This window comes from Mus musculus, chromosome 11 (genome assembly GCF_000001635.26).
Source record: "Mus musculus strain C57BL/6J chromosome 11, GRCm38.p6 C57BL/6J".
Classification (NCBI taxonomy): Eukaryota; Metazoa; Chordata; class Mammalia; order Rodentia; family Muridae; genus Mus; species Mus musculus.
This window is the reverse complement of record NC_000077.6, coordinates 30,828,823-30,854,194: the sequence shown is the minus strand read 5'-3', so window position 1 is coordinate 30,854,194 and position 25,372 is coordinate 30,828,823. Positions and strand designations below refer to the sequence as shown.

General features: G+C 36.7%; 1 protein-coding gene across 4 annotated transcripts in view; it reads right to left on the bottom strand.

The window, feature by feature from the left end:
- The window catches only part of Psme4 (proteasome (prosome, macropain) activator subunit 4), a 109,376-nt gene that overhangs the window by 26,956 nt on the left and 57,048 nt on the right, over window positions 1-25,372 (bottom strand). For all 4 annotated transcript variants that reach the window (NM_134013.3, XM_017314207.2, XM_011243649.3 and 1 more), the window contains 20 exons: window positions 23,790-23,845; window positions 22,005-22,061; window positions 21,751-21,806; window positions 21,565-21,663; window positions 20,047-20,109; window positions 19,826-19,921; window positions 18,728-18,859; window positions 16,704-16,913; window positions 15,174-15,310; window positions 12,573-12,626; window positions 12,075-12,204; window positions 10,607-10,688; window positions 8,862-9,015; window positions 8,298-8,367; window positions 6,672-6,797; window positions 5,996-6,148; window positions 3,488-3,592; window positions 2,961-3,052; window positions 1,391-1,522; window positions 810-1,018 (listed from right to left, as the gene is read on the bottom strand). In NM_134013.3, the coding sequence (NP_598774.2) occupies window positions 810-1,018; window positions 1,391-1,522; window positions 2,961-3,052; window positions 3,488-3,592; window positions 5,996-6,148; window positions 6,672-6,797; window positions 8,298-8,367; window positions 8,862-9,015; window positions 10,607-10,688; window positions 12,075-12,204; window positions 12,573-12,626; window positions 15,174-15,310; window positions 16,704-16,913; window positions 18,728-18,859; window positions 19,826-19,921; window positions 20,047-20,109; window positions 21,565-21,663; window positions 21,751-21,806; window positions 22,005-22,061; window positions 23,790-23,845 (2,213 nt within the window). The remainder of the gene's footprint in view (window positions 1-809; window positions 1,019-1,390; window positions 1,523-2,960; window positions 3,053-3,487; window positions 3,593-5,995; window positions 6,149-6,671; window positions 6,798-8,297; window positions 8,368-8,861; window positions 9,016-10,606; window positions 10,689-12,074; window positions 12,205-12,572; window positions 12,627-15,173; window positions 15,311-16,703; window positions 16,914-18,727; window positions 18,860-19,825; window positions 19,922-20,046; window positions 20,110-21,564; window positions 21,664-21,750; window positions 21,807-22,004; window positions 22,062-23,789; window positions 23,846-25,372) is intronic.

The following is a 25,372-nucleotide window of genomic DNA, read 5'->3' as shown; positions in this document are numbered from 1 at the left end:
TTCCCACCATAATGATAATGGACTAAACATCTGAATCTGTAAACCATCCCCAATTAAATGTTTTCTTTTATAAGAGTAGCCGTAGTCAGTAAAAGCTCTAACTAAAGCAATAGATTAATCATAAAATACTTTGCCAAGTGAAATATGCCAGAGATAAAAGAACTAATATGATCCAATTTGACTGAGAAGAACTACCTAGAACAAATTTTAGAGACATAAGTAAAGGGATGGCTATTAGGAGTGAGGCACAGGGAAGGGAACACAAAGAGTTACTGTGAAATGAGTGCAGACTTTCAGCTTCCCACGAAGAGAAATCTGGACATAGGTGATTGTGGACTTATAGCCTTTAAACTGAACACGCAAAAATGGTAAAAATTGCCTGGTGTGGTGATGCATGCTTTTAATCCTAACAAATAGCAAGAACATATAAACAACTACAAATGAAAATCAGCAAAATATGATTTTAAAAAAATGGAGAAAAATGTAAGCATGGTAGTACACTTGAGAGGTAGAGGCAGAGGAAGGTGTATCTTTGGGAGTTCAAGGCCAGCCTAGTCTACACAATGAGTTCCAAGACAGCCACAGCTACCTGGTCAGACAGTATCTCAAAACCCAAACAAACAAACAAACAAACAAAGCAAGCCCAAACAAGCTAACAGAAAAGATTAAAATTAGAAAACACACATTTTTTTATCATAAGAAAAAGTGTGTGTGTGTGTGTGTGTGTGTGTGTGTTGGGAAAACCATTCAAATGAACTAAAAAGAGCTCTCTGTTTTCAAGTGAATTTCTACCAATTTTAACAACTCACTAGTTTTTAAGAGTTTAATGCCCTGAGTTCGTTCATCTTCTTCACCAATGCCATTTTCTTCCATAACATGGTTCTGAATTTCTTCATCCACATCTGTGAGTGGTTTCAGTTTTTCTAGGACGCGAGCAGTAAACTCAGGGATACAAGGAGATGTTGTTGGAGCAGTATTTGGCAAAGAAACATCTATCATAAATATGTAGGTCAGCACACTGTTAAATAAAACACAGAAGAGTAGGGGGTTTGACATGAAAATTAAAACTGAGGTTCAAAAGTTACAGCTCAGCCAAACTTTTCAAAAGATAATTCCCAGGGAGGGTCTCTGAACACTCCCAGTGTAAGATATGCCATACAATTTTGAGGGGCAACCCTGTAGTATGATGGCTGCTCTCATTGGTGGCTTCTGAGTACAGTGCTCCCAATTCATATTCGAAGTCTTGTTTTTCAAAACATAATAATGATCAAAACATGAGGCAGACAACAGCACACTCACTGGGAACATGACCAGTAAGTATGTACTGTTAGTATTAAAACTTAACTACAAAGACTCAAGACATAAAACCAAAAGGAAGAACTACACATACCTTCCTATTCTTTCTCTGACATTTTTGTAAACCTGGGTGAGTTTTGGTTCCAAGTACTTCAGAAGTCTGTGCAATAGTTCAGGGACTCTCCACTCTTGCTGGGCAAGGCCACCTTGTAGCACATAGAGTCGGCTACAATGAAAGGACAGAGACATTGTATTACACACTGCTTTTCTATGCTGAAAGTATAAACAATGCCTGTAATACATTTCAATCTTTTCCTGCTTTCTCTTGGATCACCACAAACAGCTTCTTCTCACTAAGTATACCATCAACAATTCAAAATAGTAACATCTTGAAGACTGCCTTCCACATCCCTTTTTCTATTTTTCTCTATTTTTTACCTACTTTTTATATTTACTACATTCAAAATGTTTAAATATATTTTTAGTGGTACTATATTTACTACTATTAAGTTTTGTAAAAGAATATCCATTGACCTTTCTTTTAAACATTTATTTATTATGTGTGTATATGAAGTAGGGTTGGGGGCACATACATGCTATAGCATGAGGGTGGAGGTCAGAAAACATGTCTGTGTTAGACTATGTCTCCTTTTAGCATTTGGTCACCATGTGGGTTCTAAGAATTGCACTCAAGTTGTCAGGCTTACAGGCAAAAATCTATATTGCTAAGCACCTGACCTAATGTTTTGAGAATAATAATTTAAGTGTTCTCACTAATGAACATACCTTTATTATAATTTAAAAAAAAGATTTATTTATTATATTTGTATGAGTACACTGTAGCTGTTTTTAGACATACCAGAAGAGGGGCACCATTTGGTTGCTGGGAATTGAACTCAGGACCTTTGGATATCTCCAGTCCCACTTTATTGTAATTTTTTTTTTTTTTTTTTTTTCGAGACAGGGTTTCTCTGTATAGCCCTGCTGGCTGTCCTGGAACTCACTTTCTAGACCAGGCTGGCCTCGAACTCATAAATCTGCCTGCCTCTGCCTCCCAAGTGCTGGGATTAAAGGCGTGTGCCACCACCACCCAACCACTTTATTATAATTTTTATAATAGCTCCTGCTTTTCTCCAGCTTCACAAAGTCTGCTAAGTAAACACTCCTTTATATGTGTCTTGTTTCTGTGGTGATAGAGTATACGACCATATACTATAAACTATATTCCGGCCCCTCTTCTTTGTGTTTTGGTAAAAGAGAATATGAAAAATAAGATTATGACAAAGGGGTTATTATATTCCCTCAAAAGCTGTGACAGCTCAGAAGGCTGGGTGACTTATGTTAGAGCTGGCACACTGCTTACAAAGTGAAAACACCACAGCCGTTAAAAGAAATTCATCATTTAATTTAGCACTTGGATAATCCATTTCCTGTCTTTCTTTTGCTTTGGTTTCATTTCGGTACTTGCTCATGCTAGTTAATCCTGGTTGGCCTGGAATTTGGTATATAGCCCAGGCCGGCCTAAAACTCATGATTCTCCTCTCCAACCCCCCTATTGCAGGAATTACTGGTGTGTACCACCATGCCTATTAACTCATTTCCATTTATTCATTAGGTAACATAAAATCTTTAATGTTAACCATACAGGTTTTCTTTTTACTTACCATGCATCTACAAAGGACCCCCCTTCACCACTCAATGGTGACTCCAAGAGCAGCTCAAAAAGCCAGTGAAGCTTCCGGGGATCTCTGCTTTCCTGTGTTGAAGATATAAAGTAGTAAATTAGGCAGAAGACTAATCCTGTATCTCAATCAGACCCAGTTATATTACAAGTAAGTATGCAAAAGGCAAGCCAAAATAAAACTGAGTCAAATACAAATTTAATTATCATTACTTGTATTAAAAGGGAGAAAAGTGTTAGCAAAATGGACAACTTAAAAGCACACAATCAATGGGCACACTTGGTATTAACATGTATAACTATAACACGGTTTTTACTATGTGTAAGCATTTCCCAAATTTTCCGAATGAGAAGCAGAATTACACTCAAAGGCTGTCAGGAAGGCTGGAAAGCACCATCTTCAATTATGTACCCCCCACACCCCCAGAAAAAAGGCATGAACAAACTAAACTGTCAAGATCAAAGGGGACACAGGATCTGATAGATTTTGAAAGCAGAAAATGTGCTTACACAGGAAGTGGCTATACAGGTCCCCCAGTCATTGTATGTCTCCACTGTCATGTTGGACAGTGCCGTTCTCAGCAGCGGGCACAGGAGCTCCCAAAGCTTCTCCACCTTTGCAAAGTCAAACGCAGGAACGTTAGTGGTGCACATCATTCTGAACAGCTCCTCCTAGGAATACTTACACACAATAGGACAGGACTTCACAGACCACCCAAGTGAGGGATCTTACCATGGTATAATTCATATAATACAGTATATAAAAAGTATATATAAGACAATCTCTTTCTCCGAATATCATTCAAAAAGGAGGGGAAACTTTGTATGGCTCCTTATAAAATATTTCCTACACAGAAAATTTCTTTAAAAAAAAAAACAAAATAAAAAACTAAAGCTATCACACTGGGCAAAAGGGAAAGTGTAAATTTTTCATGCACATTCATGTCACTATTGAACCTAAGTTGGAAGCACTGGTCTTCTGATATGAAACAGGAATTCACTTTAGGCAAGATCTTCAGTTCAAGTTATGATAATCAAGGACTGAACATATTGTGGTTTCAAAACTTCAATAAGTACACAAATCACCCTGTGATCTTGAAAAGACAGACTTTGATTAATCTCAGGGGGAAACTGAGACAATCCTTTTCTAACAAATTCATACTTAATAACCACACTTCATAGCCATGTACTTTGGTTTAAAAGGACAAATAGGAAGGTAGTATTTGGGCTAAAAAGTATCAGAAAAAGATTTTTTTAAACGTTTTCGTAAAGAGCTAATTCAATAGTAGCTCCACTAACAGGAATGACAAGGATGTGTGTGATGTGTATAAAGTGCCATTTTCAGAAAAACATGTTTTCTGGGTTTTGTTTTTCTTAAGATTCTTATTTATTTTAAAGCTGGGTGTGGTATCTTTAGTCTTAGCACTCAGGAAGCAGAGTCCAGCTGTGAGTTTGAACCCAGCTTGGTGTACCAGATCATCAAGAGCTACATAGTAAGACATGTCTCAAAACAAACAAAACAACAACAAAAAGATTTTGTTTATTTTCTAATACTATGTATAGGTACATGGAATTACATGGTATACAGATCCCAGAATAGGGCACTGGCTCCCCTGGAGCAGGCAGATGTGCGCTGCCCAATGTGGGTGCTGGCTGGATACTGAACTGGGTGCTTCAACAGTATACACTCTAACTACTAAGAGCCATCTTTCCAGGGTTGTTTTGGCTTTGATTTTGTTGTTTTTTTAAATTTAAACCTGATTGGTGTATCTTGACTCCTTTCCATGAACCGGATGTTACCTATAGACCATGAAAAACTATTGTTGCTGTTGAGGCCTGCTCCTTTTAACATAGCAGTAGCCATTTCGTACTCAGTCTCCATTTTGCTCATAAAGTAAAATTAAGTTCAGGTTCTCACACTCTACTTCCCAGAAGGAATTAATTATTCACAGCTGACACTAAAGAGTATATTATTATTATTATTATTATTGTTATTATTATTATTATTTTGGTTTTTCAAGACAGGGTTTCTCTGTGTAGCCCTGGCTGTCCTGGAACTCACTCTGTAGACCAGGCTGGCCTCGAACTCAGAAATCCGCCTGCCTCTGCCTCCTGAGTGCTGGGATTTATGGTGTGCACCACCATGCCCGGCTAAGAGTATATTATTAATAAGCCAAAAAGTTATGGCTGAATCACTTGTACCCTGTTATCCCAATGTTCTGAAACTCACCTGTTCAACATCTGTCCACCACCCTTCTTCCTCACTCAGGACCAATCAGCTTAAAGATTATCTGATAATACTTTGTCTAGTTAGTCAAAAATGTTGTACCACTTCACTGCTTGCCTTTGAACTTTAAAACTTGGCTTTTCCTATAAAAACACTGCCCTGGTACGAGAATGGTGCCACAGTTAAGTTTTTAATTATTGTGGTCCTGGACGTTCAATATTATGGTATCCATTCAATAAACTATTCTTGGTTAACTGAGAATGGTGTACATATGGTTTGTGTGGCAATTCCCAGACAGTTTTCATTTCTTTTTTCCTTAAAAAAAAAAAAAAAAAAAAAAAGAAGAAGAAGAGGAGGAGGAGGAGGAGGAGATTTCCTGTATCCCTGGCTAACCTCAAACTTGCTATGTAAAAGAGGATGACTTTCAACTTCTGGTCTTCTTGCTCTTCACCTGCAGAATGCTGGGAATTTAAGCCCGTGTCCCTAAGTATTAAGACCTAACAGAAGGCTTTTGTACATGCTAAATAAACAGTCTACCAACTACACACCATATCACAAAGCTCCATTTTTGGCACATTGTATGGAGTTGAACCTGTCATATTTCAAGAAGCAATATCAAATATGATGTGGACTGCTACCTTTTCTACCTTTTCTTCAGACAAGGGCTCACATAGCCCAGGCTGGCCCTGCCACAGCTTTCCGAGTCTTGGTATGACTTATGTGACCTGGATAAATGATTAACAAAAACCCAAGACAAGCAAACAAAACCCTCCAATTATTGATCACATCACCTTCTCAAACGTCCAATGCTTAGAACCTCTGATTAAACCAGCTATAATTTCTGCAACACATCTCTGGGTACTTTCATGAGAATCTGCAACCAAACGTTCTAAATGGGGCTTCAGAACAGGCAGAAAAGCATCATCAAAATTTCTAAATATACCCTATAAAAAGAAAGAAAAAGTTAATTCAGTATTATCTTTCTAAAAAAGATTTATTTATTTTATGTATGGCTAACTGTCTACCCATACAGAAAGAGGCCATCAGATTCCATTACAGATGGTTGTGAGGCACCATGTGGTCGCTGGGAACTGAACTCAGGACTTCTGGAAGAGAAGTCAGTACTATTAACCACTGACCCATCTCGCCAGGCCCCAGTATTATCTTTATAATATTTAAGTTTGTAATTTATTCTCTCCATTAGAATTTAACTTCTTTAACAGTGTCAGTTACAATAGTAAGAATATTGCAAATTGATATTAAAATACACTTTTTTGTTTCTGGTGCTTAATACCATCAATAATTTAAAAGGTTACCATAAACAAAAAGTAAGCCATGGCAATATGAACTATGTAATTTCAGTACCACTTTAGATTAAGGCAGACAATAGGTAAATTCAAATTTACTTACAAGCCCATAACTGGTAATCACTAAATTTTATGAAAAGAATATTTCAAGCATAATTACCTTAAAGAGGCAGAAACGCCGGGGACTAAACTTATCTCTTCCTTTTCTGTCTTCTAAAGATAGAAATGTGATTAACTGCTCAACAAACTTAGGATCAGAAAAACGATCATATATAATCTGTTCTGCCTATAAAGATGAAAAAAAAAAAAGAACAATGTTCAAAGTTTAAAACCTACTTAAGAGCACAAGACTTATAGTGATAGTTTTGTTCTGGAGAATTTTCAATATCCATAGAAACTATAGTACTTTCTAGAATGAAAATAGTAAATGAAATTAGATGCAAAACTAAAATGCAACTCTAAAAATATTTACGTTTTTTCCTTTTCTTTCCCAGATTTGGATGTCATTTTTCATAATATGAATTAAAACCAAAAAATGTTCTGTTTGGTAATCAGGACTAACACTTTTGAGCCAGCTGTGTGCAATGTATAAGAACCTTCTAAGTATAAACCAAATTCTACCAAGCCATTTCCATCTTTGTATAACACCAACCTTTAAAGAAAGGTCGGTGAGCATCAGGAAATTTAAACATCAACTTGAAAAAAACTTAGCTCCCCCCATTAATTAATTAAATTAACTAACTAATTCAATTTAAATCAAAGCCCTCCCTCCTCCAAGGCCCCCACCCCTTCCTGGGTACCAACCCACCCTGGAACATCAAGTCACTGCAGGACTAGGCACATTTTTAGGGGAACAGGATTCACAGGTAGGCAACAGAGAGACAGCCCCTGCTCCAGTTGTTGGGGGACCTGCAGGAAGACTGAGCTGCACATCTGCTACATATTTGCAGGTCTAGCCAATGTATGCTTTTTGGTTGGTGATTTAGCCTCTGGGAGCCCCCAAGGGTCCAGATTAGCTGCTGACTCTTGGGTCTTTATTTATAGAGTCCCAATCCAACTTGGCTTTTTAAAGTGAATTAACTTTCACAATGATAATGAAGTATATTCGATGAAGAAATTTTTGTTTCATTTTTGTGGTTTTGTTTTTTTTCTTTCCTTCCTTTTGTTTAGTTGATTATGGACAGTCTTGTTCTACAGTCCAGACTGGTCTTGAATTAATACCAGTCCTCCCTTAAAAGCCTTGAGTGCAGAAGTTACACTCACTCTCTACCATACCCAACTTAACTAAAATATTTGTCTTTAAAATCTAGATATCTGCTCAGTGGTAAGAATGGCACTGTTCTTCCTGAAGGCCTGAGTTTGTTCCCATTACCCAGTGCAAAGGGGAACCAATACTAATACCTCTTGCCCCCCACCTACAACCAGGTGCAGACACCTATACACAGATACACATAATTTAAAAACAATAAAAATAAACCTTAAAAAAATAACACCTATTTCCCAAGAAGCCATGACTTATACACAGTGGAAACCTAAATTGGTCATTATGTTTGCTCAAGAGCCTTGTATCATCCAGAACTAACACAAGCAGCCAGCAGTACTGTTTAGAGCAGTACTCAGTGGGATGTTGAATTCAGTAGTAACTTAAGGGCAACCTTGAAAATGTTAATGTGGTGTCAATTAGCACCCGAGTGATGGAACACTAGTAACATTTAAAAAAGGACTTAAGATACAGCTAAACCAGCAGTCAAGATCCAATTAAAACCACAATGGAATGAATGCTTACCTCTATCATATCCTCCCTGCTTCTGCCAAGTTTAGGCTGTTCTTCCACACCAGCATAAACAACCATATTCCTACACAGTAAGAGTTTTATTTATAACGTGAACAGAAGAGAATGATACAGCTTCAATGGTAAATGTTAGGAGGTATTTTTAATAACTTCTGATAAGAATGAAGTATAGGGATATGAGTAGATTATAATAGTCTCCTGCTATAAAGTCTACAGATCTCCATGTTTTGGTAACAAATTACAGGACTCAACAGTGAGAGAAAAGTGCTCTGGTTTAGACAAGTATGTTAAAAGTGTGTTAATACATAGGAACACAATTTAGAGCAGCTGTCAAGAGCCTACCAAGCCATATAGCATGGCATTAACAAAAACTCAGAATTGTAGTGTAACTACTGGGAAGAAACAAAGCACAGATTTCGCAGGAACACAAAATAGGAAGAAAGAAGGAAAGGCCTTTAAAAGTGACTGAACCTAGGAATTAGATCTAACAAAATAAAGTTTACCAAAAAAGAAAAAAGAAATGTTTAATGATAAAGTGGGAGGTGAACCGTGACTTACTTTGGCCAGTTGTAGTATCCCCAGTGAGTTTTTTCAACAAAGCAACTTGACTCCCATTCTTTTTTTGTTCTTGGTATATTTTTACTATCATAATGCAACCAATGGTTATCAGGTCTATCACCAGCAAGAATTTTGGTAGGTTTAGGACATCCACCTAAAGAAAAGGTATTCAGATTCAATAACTTGAAGACAGTAACTCAGTAGCTGTTCTAGACTTTCAATACACAATCCTTCAGTGTCATTTTATAGCCCTTGCTGGCCTAGAATTCAAAGACCCACCTGCCTCTGTTCCCAAGTATTGGGATGAAAGCCATGTACCACCATGCTCTGACTATAACTCCCTTAAAAATGTTTGCATAAATCATACATATACATATGTATTTGTGTGTATGTTAGTATATGTGCATATGCCTGAGGTTAGTTACAGGCATCCCCTTGGAACTAGCTCACAAACAGATGTGCACTGCTTGATGAGGGTGCTGGAAATAGAACTTGGAAAAATAAAACATGTTTATAAATACTGAGCTATCTCTCTAGCTCTACCTGCAACACTTAAGAAGAAATCACATTAATATTGTCTTTATAAAAGATCACATATTATTGTCTAAATGGCTCACTAGGTAAAGTTACCTGTTAACAAGCCCAGCAGCCTGAGTTCAACCCCTTGACCCCTATGGTTAAGAGAAAAAAATTGACTTGTACTTTAACTGCTACATAAATGTGATGGCATATGTGCACCCACTTACACAATTACAAAAATAAACAAAAGGCATGAGTAAGGCCCTGGACCTCAGCCCTGAGACAAGGCCAGGTGGGAGGGGCCGAGTCTCAGGAGGGCATGGGATTTTAAGCTGGCCTGTTGAGGGAAAGATGGATTTGGGATTGATAACTGCTAGGAGAATATGATGTACTAAATTAAAAGGGTTTGTTAAAACATTTGGTTCTGAATTAATTTCAATCTTACAAAGCTCAGGGATTTTTTTTTACATTGTTCTTTGCTTACAGTCCTCATATTTTTACACATTACCCTATGTATATTTTAACATATTCTTTCTCCCTACACACACACTTATTAGAACTGTTTTATGAGAGTTGCTCTCATGTCTCTACACTCCACAGTACAGAATGCAAAAGTAATACTGTTCTTTTATATATCAAAATACAGTTCTCAAAAACATTTTTTTAAATTAACACTAATTCTGTGTCATTAATTTTATCAACACACCTTACTAAAATTTTAGTTATTTATCCTCATGCATGTCCTTTATCTCAAAGAATAACTCTTAAGAGACATTTTTCTGTGGACTATTCTAATCTACAATTAAAATATTCCCCTCTCAAGACATTGGTGCACGCCTTTAATCCCGGCACTTGGGAGACAGAGGAAGGTGGATGGATCTCTTGAGTTCGAGGCCAGCCTGGTCTACAGAGTGAGTTCCAGGACAGACAGGGCTATACAGAGAAACCCTGTCTCGAAAAACAAAATAACAATACATACATACATACATACAAACAAACAAACAAAGGGGGGAAAATCCTGAGAACACAGTAAGAAAAGTAGAAGATCTTTTCTAATCTTCCTGCTCAGAAAGAAAGACTCAATGGATTATGTTAACACAGCTCAAGCTGACTTTCGAATTCTGGACCTTTCTACCTGTGCTACCACTCCTGACCTCTGTGAATACTCAGAGAAATGTTCTAAGTGTTATTGAAAAGCACTGTTATTTACTTGAGGTACTACTTACTGATTTCATAAGGGTTGATAGTCAGCTTTTTGTGAGTTCTCTTTAGCTGCTTGAGAATACCAGCAACAGCTGAGATAGCCATCTACAAACAGGTTAACACACACATATCAACATTTTGGAAAAAAAAACCTCTCTTACAACATTCTGTACCACAGTAGAAACTGATTCTTTTCTTCAAAAACACCTCCTCCCAAAAGGAGCCCACATTCATTCTTGGTAGGAGTGTAAACTCATGCAAACTCTAAGGAAATCAGTGCAGGAGTTTCTCAAAGATTAGGTCCCCACAGGACTCTGCATTCTATCACAATGATACCTGTGCATCTATGTTCAATGGTGCATTACTGACAATAGCAAAGAAAGGGAATCAGCCTCCATGTCCATCAACAGACAGATAATAAAAATGTGCTATGCATATAAGTGAAATTTTACTCAACCATAAATGGAAAAATGACATTTACAAATGGATATGGAAACAGTATTAAGAAAAGTACCCCAGACTTAGAAAGATAACCAACACAAGCTGTCTTTTATACAGATCCCAGCTTCCAATTTATATACAAGTTATTTATGTACAGTGAGCATGAGTATATAAGTCATGATGCTGGAAAGGGGACATGAGAGGGGAAAAGGCTGTAAGGAAATGGAAAAAAACGGGATGGCAAAACAGAAGATTTGAAAGTGGGAAGGGGAATACCAGGCGAAAGGTTATTGGATAAATTGGAGAAATTAACCAAGAAAGTACGCATGAAAAGTTTAGGCTCTCTGAGATGGCTCGGCAAGCACAAGCACTTGCTGCACAAGCTCAATGACCTGAGTTCAGTCTGATCCTCCAACCCAACAGTGGGAACTGAGACCCATCTCCCAAGGGTTGTCCTGTGACTTCCACATGCATGCTGCAGTGATGTGTGTGTGTGTGTGTGTGTGTGTGAGAAATATACTGTCTACCTGTTGGCACTGATGGGAAGAACATAAACATTCAACTAAGAATGTACTAGCATCTCCACCTTGGAAGCTCTGCTGAAAGAACCTGCCCCTCCTTTGTTGGGTCAACAGTAGCTCATTCCATTTGTGTTGGTCTCTGGGCCTTTTATTGGTTTTCTTTCAGAAGTGGACAAAGCCAGAATTCTTCTTCAAGCTCAATTGTAACACTTTTAGAACAAAGCCAAAAAACTGAACCCTAAGGTTTGCCCCTCTGCTTACAAAATAGATTTTTTTAATTTCTAAAAGTCAAACTTTCCTATTAGTCTGTAAGTAATAGCTATAGCATTAAATGTATAAAATGCTTGATTATGCCTCCCAATATTTGTTGAACAAATTCTTATTGCTTCTGAGCAAACAGAAGGAGATGCCCAATCATTCCTTTCAAGATATTGATTAGGATATATGTTGTCTATGAAGAATTTAAAGAGGTTGCTGAAGTAAATATTCTCAAACCCAACACAGTAACCAAAATAAATAAAGTATGTACCTTTCGAACAACAATTGCATCATGGTTGAGATTTTCAACAAAAAAACGTATGGCACGAAGAGGCAACACTCTGTCATCCCTTAGGAGTAGAGACAGAAGCCCGATTCCTATATGCTCAAATTTCCAAGGCCTGGGGATTGGGAGAATGAGAGAAGGTGCTTACAAATCAGATTTCTCTTAAAACTCACTTAAAGCAAGAATCTGTTTTGAAACTCTTTCTTTGCTTTGTAGTCTTCTGAGAACTGGAATCACAGGTGTGTGAAACCCTGCACAACTCTATGTATGACATAATTTTACTTACGTCTCTCAAGAGTTAAGACAGGCCTATTGAAGCAAACTGCCCCTATAATTACCCACGCCCCATCCCAATCTTCTAACACACAAATTATTCCATTAATATAGTCATTCCTTTTCCCATGCACAGGAGCACTAGAGCAGTTAAGACAAATGTTTTGATGGTTATAAAACATGTTTTAAAGGAAAAAAAATTATACTTACAGATTTCTTTGCTCCACACCATCTAGTAAAGTATTTACCAAACATTCATAGTTCCTTTAAAAAAAATTCAGATAAAATATGATCTTACTATACTATTAAGACAAACATCACATAATATAAATTCACTCTCCTCTTACATCTCACCATTTGACCAGACTAAAAGGAAAAAAGAACACAAACTACCAAGTGTTGCTTTTCTCTATCTCTCTTTTTTACTGGCTATTTTACTTATTTACATTTCATATGCTATTCCCTTTTTCGATTTCCCCCTGCCCAGAAGCCCCCATTCCCCTCCATCTGCTTCTTTCTATGAGGGCATGCCCTCACCCACTCACCCACTCCCATCTCCTTGACCTCGAATTCTCCTATATTGGGAAATCAAGCCTACACAGATGGAAAAACCAAGATATTCCATGACAAAAACAAATTTACACAATATCTTTTCACAAATCTAGCCCAACAAAGGATAATAGATGAAAAACTCCAACACAAGGAGGGAAACTATACCCTACAAAGAGCAAGAAAATAATCTTCTTTCAATAAACCCAAAAGAAGATAGGCACACAAACATAATTCTACCTTTAATAACAAAAGTAACAGGGAAGCAGCAATTACTTTTCCTTAATATCTCTTAACATCAATGGACTCAATTCCCCAATAAAAAGACATAGACTAACGGACTGGATACATAAACAGGACCCAGCTTTTTGCTGCATACAGGAAACACACTTCAAGAACAAAGACAGACACTGCCTCAGAATAAAAGGCTGGAAACCAATTTTTCAAGCAAACAAGCTGAAGTAGCTATTCTAATATCAAATAAAATCAACTTTCAACCAAAAGTTACCAAAAAAGATAAGGAAGGATACTTTATATTCATTAATGGAAAAATCTACCAAGATGAACTCTCAATTCTTTTTTTTTTTTTTCCATTTTTTATTAGGTATTTCGCTCATTTACATTTGCAATGCTATACCAAAAGTCCCCCATAGCCACCCACCCCCTCTCCCCTACCCACCCACTCCCCTTTTATGGCCCTGGCGTTCCCCTGTACTGGGGCATATAAAGTTTGCGTGTCCAATGGGCCTCTCTTTCCAGTGATGGCCGACTAGGCCATCTTTTGATGCATATGCAGCTAGAGTCAAGAGCTCCGGGGTACTGGTTAGTTCATAATGTTGTTCCACCTATAGGGTTGCAGATCCCTTTAGCTTCTTTGGTACTTTCTCTAGCTCCTTCATTGGGGGCCATGTGATCCATCCAATAGCCGACTGTGAGCATCCACTTCTATGTTTGCTAGGCCCAGGCATACTCTGACAAGAGACAGCTATATCAGGGTCCTTTCAGCATAATCTTGCTAGTGTATGCAATGGTGTCAGCATTTGGAAGCTGATTATGGGATGGATCCCCGGATATGGTAGTGTCTACATGGTCCATCCTTTTATCTCAACTCCAAACTCTCAATTCTGAACATCTATGCCCCAAATGCAAGGGCACCCACATTCATAAAAGAAACTTTAGTAAAGCTCAAAGCACACATTGCACCTCACACAATAATAGTGGGAGAGTTCAACAGCCCACTCTCAGCAATGGGTGGATCATGGAAACAGAAAGTAAACAGAGACACAGTGAAACTTACAGAAGTTATGGACCAAATGGTTTTAACAGATATCTATAGAACATGTCATCTTTTCTCTTAATATTCTTAGGGTTTTTTTTTAATTTGTTTGTTTTTGTTTTGTTTTGTTTTTTTGTTTTTGTTTTTGAGATAAGGTCTTATACTACAGGCTAACTTTGAATGTCTGCTCCTCCTGCCTCCACACAAAAAGTACCAGCATGAAAAGTATGCCCAGCAAACTATTTCTGAGTGTTCCAAAGTAAACATTAAAACTGTAATAAAAAAAAGTTAGCAGTATACTCTTGTCTGTATAGTAAGCTGCTATCAGAAATCAACTAAACCAGCTATGGGAATTCAGTGTTTACAAAGACACTTTAGAAAACAAGCTTGGGGGTTGTAGCTAGCTCCCATATTCATAAGTGATTCATTGGGATACTGAGGCAGGAAGAGCTCTTAAGCTCATGAGTTAAGAACAGACTGGGCAATATTCTGATAAAAAATAAGGCATTTTCAGAAACAGTAGGTAGACATAATCATGTATTAGTTACATGGTAAGCCCAAAACTTAGTTAAGAAGGCTATCACTTTGTTTCCATGGACTTGCTCTGGTTTCCCAAATTTAAAAAAAAAAAAAAAGCTTATTAATACCTACTACCAAATTTTATCAAAAAGAGATTACTTAAAAGCTATAAAGGAATGTATTGAACTTGAACTTAGGACTTAATAATAAAGTGTAACAATTATATTATATGTATACAATAAAAAGGAATTCATAGTGAAAAAGATACAGCAATAACTGTTTTACCTATTTTTCTTTCAGCTCTCTTCCTAAAAGTGAAAATTCAGGCCCTTTACAACAATCATCTCCCAACTTTTTTCATTTCCCCAGAAATCAATGTGTAAGTGGTAAGTTACATTTATATTGTAGAGCTAGAAAAAAATATATTAACGGTAATATTTTGTCTTAGCAGAAAGTTTATCAGTTACCTTAGGGCATCAGCATTCTTATCTTGTTGACGCTTCTGTCCTTCTTTAATCTTTTCTGGGCTAAGTAGTGTCTGGCTAATGGAAGGATTCTTTGATTGTTGAAGTAATTCTGCTATTGCAGCACATGACTTTGGAATCTTATTAAAAAGAAAAAAGTAGAGTCATGACACATAATACAATGTATACTATTTAATGAAAAGGAGAGGGAGAACTTGCTGTCAAGCTTGAAGATCCGAGTTCAATTCTTAGGACCATATATATCTACATAGGTAGATGGAGAAAAGTGATTTCTACAATATGTCCTCTGATCTCTATATGTGCCATGGTATGTGCAAACATAGGACATATATAGATATATATATGCAATAAGTCAACAAAAGTAATGGTTATGCTTTCAGTTCAGGAAGTTTGGTGACAAGCACATCATCAGGTTTGGTGACAAACACCTTCCCCCTTGTGCCATTTTGCCAGACAGATTAATGATTTGGAAATTGCATTTTAAGTTACTATTATTATTAATTTTTAAAGAAAAATAGAATCTACCTGGATATGGTGATATATGCCTGTAATCAGAGCACTCAGGAGATGAAGGCAGGAAGATCAGGAACCCAAGGCCAGCCTGGGCTACAGAAGACCAAACATGGGTAAAGTAGGGGAACCAGTCCTAATGTAAGGGCAGTTTCAAAGAGCAAGGGGTGAATTTAGAGCCATAGCTATAATTCTGGTCAATGTGATGAAAAACATAGCCAACCTGAGGAAGAAAGAACTCAACTATCCTCACCTTTCTGTCCATTCTGATGCGCTGAGGAAGTATGAGTGAGTGGATTTAGCATCTCACATGCTCAAGAACGGTGGCTCATGCATGTAATCTCAGCATATAGAAGGCTAAGGCAGGTGGATTGCTACAAGTCTGAGGCTAGCATGGACTACAGAATTAGTCACTGACTTTCCAAAAAGTGCTTAAATGATGTCCTATCTCTTATTTGAGAACCAGTGGCATTTCTTTCTCACCCATCTAAAAACTTTTAATATTCTGCATAGTAAGTTATGAATCTAGCTAGTGGTAAATCTTCTGTGATTTGGCTAGTATAGCTAACCTCCTAAAATACAATCAACTCTTTAAAAAACCTGTCATGAATGGGCATGATGGGTCATGTCTGTACTCCCATCATTCAAGAAGCAGAGTGAGTTTGAGACCAGCCTGGTAAACAAAAAAGTTCTAGACCAACCAGAGAGAAGGGAAAATGAGTGAAGGTGAAGGAGAATAATGCAATGGTGGCATCTATGGGACAATGGTAAATGCAGTAATGTTAACTGTAGTAGCCTCTTGGTAGAAATGACCTGACTCATCCCCAGACACATTCCAACCAACTTGGTGTCCTACCATTATCTATTATAACAGTGATCACTAATGCCTTTTAAAAATTATAATAACAAGCCAAACTATCATTAGAGAAAAAAGGAAAGACATGGAAAATAAAAGACAGAATTTCCACTAAAGTATGAATAAACAAATAAATGGTTGCTTACTGTAAAATCCAAGCCAATTGTTTCATATTGTCTATGAATCTTTTCAGCAAGGTCATCAAATAGTCTCACTATTGATGGCTTTTCCAGTGACATTGCTTGGCTAAGCCCTGAAGAAACAAGTGCTGGCCAGGTCTGCACAATACAGTCCCAATCATGAAGGTTTGCCAGGCACACACCACTGTGATTTCCAAGTAGACAATATAAGGCGCCCTATAAGAACAAATACATTTACAAGGAAAGAGTCATGGTTGAGTTCAACATGGTTCTTAAATTTTTACAGTGATTACTTATATACTTACAGCTAATTTGTAAATAGGTTCACATATTTTATGTGTTATTTTTAAAACCAGGAACTTGAGGTATAAGCAAGTGGACCCATTAATATTTTCCTCAGTCATTTAATAGAGGGTTTAAGAATGACTATGAGGTCAATGTAAAAAGGTAGGCAGTTTTGTAAAACCACAAACTCCACTCTTACTTTTCTTAGACATGACAATGGCCTTGAAATGCACCACTGAATATTTTTAGTGAAATTTTTGTTTGTTTGTTTTTTGGGTTTTTTTGAGACAGGGTTTCTCTGTATTAGCCCTGGCTGTCCTGGAACTCACTCTGTAGACCAGGCTGGCCTCGTACTCAGAGATCCATCTGCCTCTGCCTCCCGAGTGCTGGGATTAAAGGTGTGCGCCACCACTGCCTGGCTAGTGAAATATTTTTATTTCAACTAAATTTTGAAAGAATTTATCAAATACCAGCTAAGGCCAAGTTGCTAAGTATGTTACTAAGTATATACAAGCTTGGTTACTCAGGAAGAGGGTGGACATGAAGAGATACATTGTATACATGTGTGAAATTGTCAAACAACAAATAAAAAATCCAGCTGCTTAACTGTAAGTTCTTACTGACAAAGTCTAATTTAGATAATTCTGATGAAGTGGATACATTTTCTATTAGTATCAAAACATTTTTCAAAATTTCCAGAACACTCAGTCTAAACAGATCCCAAGTCAGACTGTTACTACTATATATCCCAGTCTCCTTCAAGTTCTACATATAGCCACTGTTAGCCTTAACCTCTCTACAGTTGTTCATATAAGCCATTCTTTACAAGATTGACCAATATATAATCAAATGACCTTCCAGAAAGAATATCCAGCACTGGGTTAGGAAGTCAGCCACCAGAAATGAAGGAAGAAAGGAAATAGTCCCTTGGTGTAAGTTTCAACTCCTCATCTCCAACACCATGATTGAAGAAGATGTACAAACTACATATAAGAATGGCTTGTTTTAATAAAACTTTACGATAAAAGTAAGTAAGCCTGGCTTACAGCCTATTTTCATCTTACAAAATAACTTCAAGGAACATGCTTAGTGCTCATCTTAATCCTCTCCAGAAAGTTGGCACTGATGAATATCTTTTTTTTTTTCCTGAAAGGTCTCTTTTTTGCCTTCTGTCTGTTCCTCTCTTTTAATGGTATTTCAATCAGTTTTGTTGTTTGACCTCTAATTTTTTTCATTTTGTTTTGGGATGGGATCTCACTACGTTGCCCAAGCTTACCTGAACTCTTGGGTACGAGGATCTCCCACCTCCCTTATATCCACTCGTACTACTCAGGAGTGTAGAAATGTATATGCCCATGTGTTAATCCTCTCATATTTAGCCATCAAGCACTTACTCTTACCTATTCTTAATATCTCTCAATCTATTTACTTATAAAGATTCATTTACATGTCACCTCTGAAAGCTCTTAACTTTCTTTTTCTACTTTTATCTGTTGCTCAAAATAACCTTATTTCTTCCTGTTTCTGGCCTTCCTTTCACATTGATTATGCTACTTAAACTTAGCTATTTTCCACAGGGGCCTCCACCCTGTATTTTCTTCGTAACACTAACCATGATAAAATGTTCTAATACTGTCAACTTACCCACATTTTAAGAGATATGATAAGCAAATATAACAAAATACTATAAATGAAGACCTTCAATGACAGGGTGTTTACAGCAAAAGTTAAAACAGAAACTATACCTTGAACTGCTGCTGTGTGACATCCTTTCTATCAGGCCGTAGGAATTCCAAAACCAAGGGGATAATATCTCTGCAACAGAAGTTATATGCCCCCAAAGCAGCAAAAAATGTTTGCTGAGCTTTGTTTCTGACCTGGGGAAAATTGACAAGGATTTAAAAGATGTCTAATAAAGTATAAAAACAAAGTGATGATAAATAACAGAAAGCACACACTCTAAAAATAAAGGAATAATTATTAAAAAGGAATTATCATGTATTTTGTTTTGATGGGAGGAAAGTTGAATGGCACTTGTAAGCAACAGCTTATTTTCATATCTGAAAGCAAACAGTACTCTAAGTGACTATTGGTAAGAAGATCAAGTGTCATATGCCCACACACAGGAAATTGTCAAGTTCAAAGGAACTGGTATATACAAATCTTGTAATTTCTCTGTTCTATGTGCTAGGACATAATCTTTTGGTCCAATATTATATAAAGAGATAGAGTACATGTTATATGCTAGCAGCTCTCTGAAACCTGAGGATTACACACAGAAGGGATTATACAGCCATTCCAGATTAGCCTTCAAAAGTTCATAGAATTAAATGGGCGCACCATTCTACTAGTACAATCTCTAAAATTTAAAACATAGAGAAACAATTTAAGCTGGACATGGTGGTACATATACCACTAATCCCAGCACTATTCAAGGCCAGTCTGGCTAAATAGCAAGACCCTGTTGGAAGAAAATACAGGGATCTAAAAAGAGAAATAATTAGCTACAAATAGAGGTTCGTGAGGTCCGCTGATCTACAAAGAGAGTTCTAGAACAGCTAGGGCTACAAAGAAAAACCCTGACTCAGAAAATGGAGGGTAGCTGGAGAAATTACACTGCAAACATAAATGGTTTTGCACACTAAGGCAAGATTTCAATCTATTTGAAATTTGAAAGGTATTTCTAATGTCATTGGGGTGGGAGTTCTAGATTTTAGTTCTGGTTCTCTTATTTCCTTTCTGAGGCACCCTATATGAGGGATTGCTTAAGCTATACTGTTAAAAACAAGGATATTTAGATTGCATATAACAAGATAAAAATATGGGAGAGTGTAGAACCTCACCTGACTGTATGAGCTTGTTGATAATCGAAGAAGATCTCTGATCATATCTTGATGTATTTTTTTGTACTCACAACCCTCAACAGTTAGTGTTCGCAACTTTAAAAAGAAATAATATAAATCAAGTCTTGAAGTATTTACTAAAAGTCCATTTAATTGTGAAAAATATCACAGTAATTATTCCTTAGAATGGAGCATCGAGAGGTGACTATTAAGATACTTGCCTCATGCTGCAGCATCACTCTGTCAATTAGTAATGCTCTGATATGTTGCTTTTTTCCATGGAGCTGGAAAACAAATAGCAAACACCTCAATAATTTTACTAAGTGACTTCAACAGTGGATTCCTGACTCCTCTATGAATATTACCTCAAAACAAAGGGTAGAGCCAGACATGGTGGCATATACCTTTAATCTCAGAGGTAGGTGGATCACTTTGAGTTCCAGGCCGCCCAGAGTTACACAGATTGACCATGTCTCAAAAACAACCAACCAAACAACCAAGCAAAGCCAATAACAACAACCAAAGAGCCAACCCAGACCATGAAAGTGGACATAGGGCAGAAAAAGTGACTGAAGAACAAAAGCAACTGCCACAAGCCTGACAACCAGAGTTCAATTCCTGGGACCTACACTCGAAGTAGAACTGACTCTAGCAAGCCGTCCTCTGAACTGCACTCTCACAGATGCATGCCTTCACATACAATTAAATAAATATAATATAAAATTATTTCTAATTGTTATCCTTTATCACATCAGTTATCAAAGCCCTCCAATTTTATCTTTTGATCAAACTCTTCTATCTGCATCTTAAAAGCCTTGATTCAGGCTTTTTCCACCTAGATTCTAAATGTGATAGAACATTCTAATAGTCAGTGAATACACTTTCCTATGTTCAAATCAAATCCATCCGAGCTTTCAGTTAGATATGGTGGCTCATGTTTACGATGCATATTCCTTTTACTGGCCCTCCACTGCTGGATATAAAACCAAAGGACTTTTTACAACCAAACTTCTGACCTAATTTACCTTCTAGCATTCTTCAACAGACTGCCATAGCTCCAACTCCTGTTCACATATTCTTCCTATCTCCAGTGACCAGCACAGATAGTATATAGGCATGTAGAGACTCAATTTGATCACCATCTACTAGAGAACACTGTTCAGAACAGCTTTGGGGTATTGGTCCTCCCAAGTGTCTAAAGCCGCTTATACTGATTCTCATATTGGATCACAAAACCAACAAAAGAAATGTTTTTCCTCAGTCACACAAAGTTCATGCCTGTGGGCAATGTTCCTTTTTTTTTTTTTTTAATTTTCTCACATTTTTATAAGATAGTCTGAATGCTACTAAGCAAATCCCTACATGGATACATAAATGATCATGAGTAACAGATCTTATCACTCAATAAATTATTTTAAATTTAGAGCCTCACACATGCTAGACAGGCACTCTAAAAGTTAGCAATAGTTCTAAGAAATAGGATCCACTTGATATGTTTCCTGCTTATAATCGACATACAATATTCTTTTATAAAATATATTTTTAAAAGTCATATATTTTATTATTATGTAGCAAGAATTCTATAGCAAAAAGGAAGAGGAGGAAGAGATGAATTTCATACAATATTCTTAAAGCTACTACTTACAGGGCAAACTTTCTCTATAAACAATAATCCTCAAATCAGAACTATTATTTTTTTCAAAAATAGTAACTCAGAATTTCAGGTGAAAAATACTGACCCGATTTTCCATTGATTTCTTTACTAAGTTAAAGCTTTTCCATCGAGAGTCAAATTCATGTTTATGAGATCCTTGGAAGTGCAGAAGGTCTCCAATGATCTGTGTTAGAGATTTTAACATTTATTCAGAAGGCACCAACCAAGCCAAAGCACATTAACAATTATGGAGCTGTGGAGCCACTTTTACCTTTATGATGAGAAACAGTGATTTGGTATCATCTTCTGAATTATCAAGTATGTGGCCTAAAATAGAAGAAAAAGAGTTTAGCTAAAATCTAAAAATTACTATATAAACCCCAACCTGCTGTTTAAAGGGGGCTGGGAGGTGGTGTGTTATTCACCCTATTTTAATGAAAAAAAAAAAAAGTTTTTTTGTACCCTGTAGCAGGGTACAATTTTAAACTGTAGGAATACAGGGAAGTTACAGGCATATATACTTACTAAGAAGTTTCCTTATGACACTAGCAATTACTTCTCGGTAGTTTTCTCTGGATAGGTCTATTTAAATAAAAATAATAAGAGAAGGCATTTTAGACGTGGAAAATTCCTGACTTTGTTTCTAACAACAGCTTATCTGAAAACCCTTCTGAAAAGGAAAAAGAGGAGGACAGATGGCTTTGCCTTTAACACAGTTAAATTAATGGCTGAGTATGACACAAACTAACACTCAAAACCTCCATGTTTAAAGTTTAAGCAGAGCACCAATGCACACACCTGTAACTTCAACACCTCAGAGGGTAAAACAGAGAATGGCAGATGGTTAGAGGCTACAAAGCAAGACCCTGTCTCCAATCAATCCATAAATGAATAGGCAAACATATCTGAGCATGGTGATTCACATCTGTAATCTCAGCACTTGGGAAGAAGAGGAAGGAAGATTAGGACCTGAAGGCAAGATGAGCCACAAGATACGGGTCTCAAACAACCAAAATAAAGTAATTACTTATGAAATATTTTGTCAAGGTGGGGAAGAGATGGCTCAGGGGTTAAAAGCACTTGCTACTCTTAGATAGGATGGCAGTTAAGTTCTCAGCACCCATATGGCATTTCGACCAGTTCCAGGGGATCTGACCCCTTCTTCTGACCTCCACAGGAATGTGGTACATGTACATACATATATGCAGAAAATACTCTTACATGTAAAATAAAAAAATAAATAAATACATACTTTTTAAAAGTAGGGGATGGGAGAGAGAGAAAAATACTATTGGGTGATCTAAACCCAACAGTTATACCTTAGAGACTAATGTATGTAACTAATTCTATTATTAACCCATCAGTAAGATAGTTTACTGTCTCTTTCTATTAAAGTTATAGTCTGAACATTAAATTAGTATAAAAAAAAAAAAAACCACAGTTGGTGGGTGGGAGTGCTGGAAATTAGCCCAGGGCCTCAGGCGTGGTAAGTGTATGTTTTATCACTGAGCAATATCCCAAGTTGTTTCACAAAATACTAATATCAAATTGAAGAGTTGATATGTCCTCTCAGTAGGAGAAAACTGGTCTATCCCACTCGTATCTCCAGGTATGATCCCCAGCACCATATCAAAAATTTTAATTGAATTAAAACTCACTAGACAAACAGCTACAAAAATCACCAGAACATAAGGGCTACAATATTCTCAGTCACTTTAATATATCATCCTAAAACAATATAATATGGCTGGTGAGATGGCTTAGCTGGTAAAGGTCTTTCCGTTGACTGATAGCCTGAATTTGAGCCCCAGAACCAACACTCCAGAAAGTGGAAAGAGAATCCACTCCAGCAAGTTGTCCTCTGACCATGGAATGTACCTGTACATACACAAATAAATAACTGCACTTTTAATTAAAAAATAATTTAAAAAACGTAAGACCAACGTTATATAGCAAAGCTTAAATCTGAACACAGAAAGCAATTAAATTTATGGACCCAATTTCTATGATTTACTGTCAAATTATTATTCTTTATATAACAATTTCTAAAGCCAGAGGCAGAGACAAGAAGATCTCTAGAAGCATTAGGCCAGCCTTGGTTATATAGTGAGATTCTGTCTCAGAAACAAACATGAACATTTAGTTTCTTCAGAGAGAAAGAAAATGATTGTTGTATAGTGAGTATGTTGTGTAGTGAGTATATACTACAAAGAATCTAAGATCTATAACTACAAAACTATTCCATTCTAATCCTTATAAAAAAGCTACACAGAAACCTCTACAGAACTACTTCAGTTAGTATTCACATACCATGTTCCAGTCCGGTATACAATTTTGTTTCCTCTAAGGAGACCATACTTGGTACCCTGTATAAAAACAAGAGAGTTTGCATTTATTAATAATATCAATACAAAAGGCCAAAGGAAAAAAATCTCATTGTTACAATGTTTAAATTAAAACAAAGATAATACCCTGTAACAAATTTCTAGTCTCTAGTACTTCAATTTCTTATACTTCTGAAGATTAATGCTGCTGTATCAGTAAGAACATATTAACTGACTTAAAGAAAATGTTAATTTAGTACCTCAAGGGGAAAAAAATCATCTCAATATCGATAACTGAATATTCAAGTGGAAAAGCTTAAATTCATTGATTAGCATTTATATATCTGCAAAAAGAAAACTCAGCTTTATAATTATATAATAATACTTTAAAACTCAGTCAACTTTTATTGCTGAAGTAACTAAGACAGCCTTCATGGCTCTCTAAATAATTATTATTCTTTCTCTTTAATCCAGCAAAATGGACCTTTCCTAACGCAGTAGTAAATGTGGTTTCTAAATGGGTGTTTCGAAATGCTTACTCTTAACTAAAGACCAGCCACAAGCCAGGCATGGTGGTCAGCAACCCCAGCTCTCTGAGGGCTGAGACATAAAGATCAGTGTGAGTAAGATCAGTGTGAGTTCAAGGCCAGGTTGCAGCTACGAAGTGAGCTTCAGGCCAGCCTGGACTAAAATAAAAAGTAAAACTCTTGAAGACACCAAAAATCTGCCCAAAAGAAATATGTCAGTACAACCAGACCCAGCTAAGTTGAATAAGATGGCTTGAGTCACCTTTAGATTTTTGAGAACCCATTTTATGGGAGAATAAGAATTTATGCATCTGAATTTATATATATGTTTACCTCAATGTTCACAATTTCAAAATATGTAAGACTTGGCTCAAACTGCTCTAACATGAAGAGAAGATACTTTCTAAGCTGTAGAACGTAGGTACAAGTGCAAAGGAAGGACAGAATGAGCAAATTCAACATAAGGCAATGTAATAAAACACAAAAACTATTACAATCTAATACTATAAGCTTGCAACATGTATAATGGGGAAGGAAACACCACTTTTAAATCAACATACTCAAGGGTACCCCCAAAAGCATCTAAGCTCAAAGCATTATATCTTCTGACTTACAAACCCTAGCCACAGATAGCTAATGACTTCAGAGTACTGAAATGCTGGTTCCTCAGCTATGCTGGTGACCATAACTCAGATCCCAGGACAGCAAATCTCAAAACCAAACCTACAAAATATAAACAAGGAAATGAATCTTTTTCACTAATGTATTTTAAGATTCCTTACCATTTTATAGCATAAAATGCTACTTTGCTTTTATGAGATTTTCTAAAAGTACGTTTCCTTTCTATAGTTTCAACCTATGGCCAAGAGTGAGAATCTCAGCATTTTGTTTACTTTTTATTTTTTATTATCAGAAAAAAATATGTATCCAAAAATTCAATTCAGAAAAGCATAAGAAAGCCTTACCAATGAGCTTCAAGTCTCTAGTGCACTAAATAGAAAAGAACAATGACAAAGTACGTGGGAGCCGTCACCACCTTCTT